The sequence below is a fragment of the Rhododendron vialii genome, chromosome 1a (assembly GCF_030253575.1).
Source record: "Rhododendron vialii isolate Sample 1 chromosome 1a, ASM3025357v1".
Classification (NCBI taxonomy): domain Eukaryota; kingdom Viridiplantae; phylum Streptophyta; class Magnoliopsida; order Ericales; family Ericaceae; genus Rhododendron; species Rhododendron vialii.
In genome coordinates, this window is record NC_080557.1 from 39,716,723 (window position 1) to 39,724,871 (window position 8,149).

Here is an 8,149-nt window from a genome sequence, read left to right on the forward strand (position 1 = left end):
CAAGATTTGGTGTTAAACAACCATAAAAGGACTATGAGATGATAGATTTTTGGCTAGGAAAGAAGATACACCAAGGATTTTAAGTACAAGGGAAAATCAAGTCAAGGTACCATCTTCCTTCTCTTCTTTTTCTCTCTCTCTCTCTCTCTCTCTCTCTCTCTTAGTACACTACATATATATACATATATAATGATAGAAGTACAAGTACTAGATTTTCAAATCCAAATACCCCATTAAAGAAATCTAATTAGGCACATGCCCCATTTAAACAAATAAATGTAGTACTAAGCCATTTAAATATTCATCCAAGTACCATTATAATATTAACTAAGGTACTAAGTAATCTAGGGAAATCAAGACTCCCCATTAGATTAATCTAATTGAGTACAAAGTCCCAATACAAAATAATATAAGAGTACTTAGGAGAATCTTAGGCTTTAAAGGCTACTAGTACTTTAATACTAAAATATATGTATTTCATCACATGGGCAATTAGGAAAAAGACTAGTTTAATCAATCCTTTGTACTTGGTTGAAAGATGAACCTATTACCCAATAGATAATAAATCTCCTAACTTTTATTGTCCAATGGACAAAAGTTAAAAGGAAACTTTTATAATAAAATAATCAAAGTTGTCATTTTTAAAGCATGTGACAAAAGCCCTATATTTAAATATAGGTGTGATACCAAGTACCCTAATTAAATAAAAAGGCTAGGATTCTCCCCATTAGATTATAATAGAGTACAAGTACTAGGAAATCTAGGATTTAGATATACCCCAACATTTTAATGCATAAAATTACATGGAAAATCCAAATCTGGATTATTAAAATAAAAATTTGTACTTGGTAGGAAGATTTGTGCTATTACCCAATGGATAATAATTTTTCTAGCGGGTAAGGACCAATGGATAAAAGAAGTACAAGTACTTTTATACTTTAAAATAAGATTTTGAAAAAACTACATGTACTTTTAGTCAAAAGCTTATTGTCCAATGGACAAAAATTACCCTAACTTCCATTGACCAATGCGTAAAGGCAAAAGGTTCAAAAGGTCCAAAAGGTTCATCTAGCAACTAGGTGAGTTTGGTTGCTCGGTTCCTCCAAGTAGTCGGTTGGAATCTAATTCGATTGGTCAAGTAGGATTTCTAGTCGAGACTAAAATCTAACTACGACGGAATTTAACAAGAAATCATAGAGCCACTCAAAGAGAAAATAAGTAATTCAAATATTTAACGAAATTTTTATTAACCAAAATTCAGAGGCGTTACATGGACAGTCTCAATCCAATGTAAAAACTCAACAAATATTGTCACACGACTTACACCATACCATCACCCCAAAAGACCAAAATAATTGATACAAGTACAATAAAAGAAGTCAATTGCAAGGAATTAAGCAGAACCAAATCCACGTACACGACATAAGAGAAAATTGCCCAAGCAACTAATTAAACAACCGCAGCTTATATATCACCGCCACAGGATTTCCTCTGGAAACTCTTAGTTACATAAAAACTTGGGTAAGGGGTTCATGTGCCTGCTACGCTTGAGCAAGGGCGGAGGGAAGAAGAAGTAGGTGGGTTCACTTGACCCCATTCAAGTTTTCAAAATCTCTATTCCACTAACATTTTGGGTGATTCTCTTACAAATTTCCCCGATTAGAATTTTAGTATTTCCCTATACTAGCTATGACACTCTAAAAATAAAATTGCCCCAAGCACCTATCAAATAATAAATAAAAATCATTTTGGTAAGGAAAGTTGTGTGGAAATGAAATGTATAGAATTGACGGTTTGAATCATTAAATTACCACGAATGGAGGCCACCAAAGGAAAATATGGAAGAGTAAGGAGGATATGGAAATGAACGGGAGCTGATTCATTTTTCTCTTTATTGACAAATCGGCCCAAATCAACAAACACATAAAGCATGAAGAACAATCAAGAAAGACGGATAGATTTTTACTTGCTTCTCCAACTATGAAATTGAATAACATTTAAGGCTCACACCAATTTCCATTATGTATTGAATGAAGAACATAATGGTGCCGTGTATATAAAACCTATATTTTTAAAATATGATTTACGTCACTATTAATCATAATAGCCCTGTAGTCATAACCAAAGACCAAAAACACGGAAAAAGGAGAGCAAGGGATAAAGACTTTAATGGCCCTACAACAATTGAAGGGGAGTATCACCCTTCATCAATCTCTATCCCCTTGAACCAGCTCCTCCTTCCTCCAATGTTGCTCCCCGTTTGGCCGGGTCTCGATTTCTGGTACCGGCTCGGGATCATCTCGTCTCCATCATGGGTTTTCTCATTTTTGGCCATGGATTTCGCAAAGAAAACCACCGGCCTCGTCTCCGCCCTCCTGATTTCGGCACTCGTACTGTAGTGGTCCGCTAGCAACTTTGCGCTTTCGAAGTTCTATTTCTCGGTGCGGAGAAATCCCGAAACCGACCGTTTCTTCCGCGCTGACGAAGGTGCCGGCAAAACCATCGGCTACGCGCTTCTGTTCTTCGGCAACGTCGGTCTCTACTACTTCTCCGAGAAATCCGTTGCTTGCATGCTCGCTTTCCTCTCGCTTGCCGTTTACTCCTCTGCGCTGTCTTATGCATCCAACCTTACGCGGATTTCGGCGCCCTGGAGTTCCTCAGTGCGAGTCTGAATCAAGCATTGAGTCTTCTCGGGCTCCATTCATCATACTCGTGGCTCGTTATAATTGCGTGTATTGTCATATCGGGGATTCGGTACTGTCTGGAACCGGCGCATCCCCTTTCGGAAGGAGATTTCAGTATTGGCCATCGGAACAAGAAGGTCTTAGAATCGTTAGTAAAGTCGAGGTTCGGCGTTCACTCGGAAGAACTAGTCCCTTTGTCCCTTAATTTCGATCAATCTTTCCCTTTCGAGACGTCCCAAATTACATGTCCATTGTACAATGTCAAAGTCATAATCTTTGTAATTTTCCAAAGACATTTAAATTTATGTCACTTCGAAAAGCTACCATCTTTTGCTGTAGCGAATCCTCTTCTATAAATGTAGTGATAACAGGATTTTGTGGGTACGATGGTTTGATACATCTAGATAGTGAGGTTTTATCACACATTTCTTGTACTTTAGACTTTGATTATAAAGTAATTAGCGTGTTTTTACAATGTTTCCTACAATGGGTCGAAGAGAATGTATGCAATATGTTCTTCAAAGACGAACAATGGATGCAAAGCCTCATGGTGCACATGAAATACAAGGAGCACAAATTTCTTCCACCTTGCATGTGATGAGTAACAGTTTGATGATCGAGTTTTTGAAAGTTGTTGATCAAGAAGGTCAAAAATATCACAAAAAGGAAACATCAACATCTTACACTTGCTTTACGAAAGGAGCTTAAGCGGACTTCTAGACGGAAGGAAGGAGTTAGGAAAGTCACAAAATACACAAAGTCACAAAATACACTAAGGGCAAATTATAGTTACCCCCTTTAACTAACCCTCGCGTACACTTATCCCCTTCTAACTTTTTTTTGGAACTTAACCCCCTCAAACTAACTGAAATTCAAACGGTCATAACTTCAAATGGTCATAACTTCTTCGTCCAAAATTGAAAATATGCAAATTATATATCGATTTCGAGGTCTTAAAGTCAGCTTTCTAATGACACCAAAATCACATCACGATTCAAAGCACACAGAAAGTTATGATCAAAACGGTAAGGGCTGGTAGACAGAAAGACCATTTTGATCATAACTTTTTGTGTGCTTTGAATTGTGATGTGATTTTGGTGTCATTAGAAAGCTGACTTCAAGACCTCGAAATCGATATATAATTTGCATATTTTCGATTTTGGACGAAGAAGTTATGACCGTTTGAAGTTATGACCGTTTGAATTTCAGTTAGTTTGAGGGGGTTAAGTGCCAAAAAAAAAGTTAGAGGGGGATAAGTGTACGCGAGGGTTAGTTAGAGGGGGGTGACTATAATTTGCCCATACACTAATTAGCATTAAGGGGGAAAAAAAATTTGAATTTTCACCTTATTTTTCGAAAGGAACCAAACAAGTCAATTAATTAGGTGGCTCATGTGCGCAACTCGACTAATCATGGGAGATCATAATCTCACCGTCCACTAACAAAGGCTCAACTTAGAACCGGAGCAAATACCTCCGTATGGACGAATCCCAATAAAGTTGATAGCCAATGCTGCTGCGCGGTTGACGGAGAACTCGATGGGATGAATCCCCAGAGGGGATCTACAAGTTGGTGACGTCGTGAAAGTTTTCCGGAGATGGAATGGTTCGCTAGAGAGAAGGGGGGGGGGGTGTTCATGGAGGGCTGAGATTAAACTAGGACACGTGAAAGCATGAGGGAATATGAGACAGAAGATGGGGTGGGGAAATAGGGGGACAGAGGATCTCAAGCTATCCTTCTTTCCATCACAAAAAAAAAAAAAAAAAAAAGCATGCTTGTTTTAGCGCTTCATTTTTACAAGCAAGCAATATGTATAAAGTAAATCATCTGCGTAGAAGCACATAAATTAATTTCCAATAATAAATTCCAAAAACGCGGAAAAAAGGAGAGAAAGATAAGACTTTGGACAAAGCGGGAAGACTTTGATAGTCTTTACAATAATTGTGGGGGAGTACATAGCTCCATTCAACTTCTCCCCCCTTGAACCAGCTCCTTCTTCCTCCAATGTTGCTCCCTGTTTGGCCGGATCACAAGTTCTGGTACATCCTCGGGGTCATCTCGTCACCATCATGGTTCTTCTCACTTTTGGCGATGGATTTCTTCAAGAAAACCAGTGGCTTCGTTTTCACCTTCCTGATTTCGGCACTCGTACTTCTATGGTCTGCCGGTAACTTCGTTGTTTCAAAGCTCTATTTTTCACTGCGAAGAAATCCAAAAACCGTTCGTTTCTTCCGCAACTACCAACGTGCCGGAAAAATTTTCGGCTACGCCCTTCTGTACTTTGGAAATGTCGGTCTCTACTACTTCTCCGAGAAATCCGTTGCTTCGATCCTCACTTTCCTATTCCTCGCCCTTTACTGTCTCTGCACGCTTTTTTGCATTCAACCGTATACGGATTTTGGCACCATAGAGTTCCTCCTCAGCGCGAGTATGAATCAAACATTGAGTCTTTTCGGACTCCGTTCATTGTACTCGTGGCTCGTTATAATTGCGTGTATTGTTATAGCTGGGATCCGGTACATTCTAGAACCGGCGCATCTCCCGGGATCAGGAGCGACTGGCGATGAAGATCAACTCGGTTCAGGGCAATTACTTCCCATTACTAGTAAAAAAGAAGACCCCCCTCCGCCGAGGTTAGGCGTGCACCGAAGAACTACCCACTTTTTGTCCCATAATTACTTTCAATTACTTCGTGTGTTGTCATTGATGAGGGTGAAGAAAAAACCGACAAAACCGAACCGACCGGAAGAAACTGACACAAAATATTGGTTTGGTTTTTCCGAGCTAAATGGTTCGGTTTGGTTCTTGTTTTTGAGAAGAAATTGTTCGATTTTGATTGGAAGAAACGGAAAGAAACCGAACTAAACCGAAACATAGAAAACTTATGCATAACATTCATTACCCATGACTTTAGTTTGTTTTTTTTTCAAATTAGGTTTGATAGATCTTGGATTTAAGAAAAACAATTTTCTGGGTATTAGTTTAGGGCTTTTCCGTATTACTACATGTTTTCAAATCATACTAGGGCTTTCTTTTGTTAAATTTGGTTAAGCTGGTTTTGTAACATTCGTTGACTCGGGCTTTATTGTAGGCCCAAAACCCAATAAATCGAGTAAATCGGACCTAACTGAATAATCTGAATCGAACCAAAACCAAAGCTGTTTGGTTTGGTTTGGTTTTTGTTCTGAAAACTCCAGACCAAATGAACCGGTTTGGTTGCAAAACTTATCAAAAACCGGACCAAGCCTAACCGATTTCCCCCTAATCACCACTAAACTAAAATCCTGGACTTGCCCCTTGATGATAATAAGCTATTACCATTTGCATGTAGTGAATCCTCCTATGTAAATGTTGTGATTACTGGATTTTGTTGGACTAATGGTTTGTTACATCTAAATAGTGAGGTTTAGTATACATTTCTTTTACCTTCGTACTCATTAGAAAGTAAATAACGTTTTGATGAATGACGATTGTTCCTACTATGGATTACCACTAGAATTTCCATTGCAGTGTGTTGTTGAAAGAAGAGCCCTCTGTCGGTAGTGGGGTGCCGGAGCCTGAAAAAACAGATCTGGTTTTCTTTGAAGGGTCGCCTTATAGTTTTTATCTACATCTTGAGGATTTATTGCGGGCATCAGCTGAGGTACTGGGTAGGGGAAGTTATGGGTCTGCTTATAAGGTTATGTTGGAGGATGGGTCAACATTGGTGGTAAAACGTTTGAAAGAAGTTGTAGTGGGGGAGAAGGAATTTGAACATCAGATGGAGATTATAGGGAGCGTCGGGCGGCACCCAAATGTTTTGCCGCTCCAGGCTTATTATTACTCGAAAGATGAGAAGCTCCTGGTTTCTGATTACATCCAGGGTGGCAGCTTGTATGCGCTCTTGCATGGTATGCATTTTCTCCTCCTCTTTCCTTTTCTTGACTCCATAAACTGTGTCTCAATTGGTAAATGCATGGGCTGCCCAGATGGTAATAATGCAAGTTGAGGACTAGGAGTAGGTTACTCTGCACAACTAAATTAGCTTTGTATCTAGCCTTAACCCTTCAAGAAATCATTAGTGGGGATCAAGACTCGATCATATGCTTTTGCCGGGGGTGAGAATGTTGCTCCAGTCGACCTTCCCAGCAAAAGGTTGTTGCAAGTCTCGTTCTCGATCAATTTCATGCAAACCCCTCTCGTCACCCTGATCGATTAGTGTAATCGACACTGGTGATAGCACAGGATTCATACTCAATGGTAGCTCTATTAATTCTTCCCAACACCCAAATGCCCCCCACCCTATGGAAGCACTTGCATCTTTTCTTTTTTCCTTTTTGAAGGATTTGATTCGATCCTTCTGGTGCTGGATTTTAATGAGAGAACATGGTTGTATTTTGCTATTTGTACTCATCTTGCACTTTTGCATAGACACATAATAGAAGTAAAATAGTAGTAATATTTTGATGACAGTCTGCCTGAATCTCTAATGTTATGGGTAAAAAATTTATTTCCCCCCAAATCTGTTATGCTGAATCAGATTTATCAATCCTATAAAACCACAGGAAACAGGGATGATGCCGGAAGAACTCCGCTAGATTGGGAATCAAGATTTAAGATTTCCCTTGGAACCGCCGAGGGAATCGCCCACATCCATTCTGTTGGCGGTCCAAAATTCACTCACGGAAATATCAAATCCTCAAACATCCTCCTCAGCCAAGACACCAACGCTTGTGTCTCCGATTTCGGTCTATCCCCATTAATGAGCTTCCGGGCCGGTGCTCCACGAAACGGTGGTTATCGGGCTCCTGAAGTAAATGAAACACAAAAACAGACTCACAAATCCGACGTGTACAGCTTCGGAGTCCTACTGCTTGAGATGTTGACTGGAAAACAACCCGGCGACATGGTCGACCTACCTACTTGGGTCCAGTCGGTCGTGAGGGAGGAACGGACGGCTGATGTTTTCGACGTGGCATTGACGTTGTTCCAGAGTATTCAAGAGGATATGGTGCAGCTGTTGCAGATTGGGATGGCTTGTACAGAGATGAACCCGGATAACCGACCGAGTATGGAAGAGGTAGTTAGGATGATTGAAGAGATACAGCCATCCGACTTGTAGAACCGGCCGTCTTCAGAAGAGAACAAGGATTCTAATGTTCAGACCCCTTGATTATCTTGAGTGTTGTTCTTTTCATTCTTTCCTAGTCAGAAATTTGTTCAGCCAAGTACAAAAGTCAAAATAAGCCTGCTTGGTGAGTAAGGTTTCGATCACTCCAAGGGTGTTTGTGCTCAACTGTGTTATTTTTCTTAGGAAAATTGGTGAGGATCTATCTCACAGCCATCGTGATTAGATTGTAAACACGATGCGATGCTCATTTTAAGCCGTATTTGGAAGTTAAGCTATTGAGAAGTTGATTGCTTGATTAGATATTGAGCTTTCAGTTGCAGACTTGTAGGACTTTAATGACAAGCATCTATTTTCG

General features: G+C 39.9%; 1 protein-coding gene across 1 annotated transcript; it reads left to right on the forward strand.

The window, feature by feature from the left end:
- The first annotated feature begins 4,581 nt into the window (after positions 1-4,581).
- LOC131322446 (probable inactive receptor kinase At5g58300) lies at positions 4,582-8,149 on the forward strand. The gene is made up of 3 exons (XM_058353770.1): positions 4,582-5,317; positions 6,195-6,574; positions 7,229-8,149. Exons 1-3 carry the CDS (start codon positions 4,689-4,691, stop codon positions 7,783-7,785), a joined length of 1,566 nt encoding a protein of 521 aa, XP_058209753.1. The 5' UTR covers positions 4,582-4,688; the 3' UTR covers positions 7,786-8,149.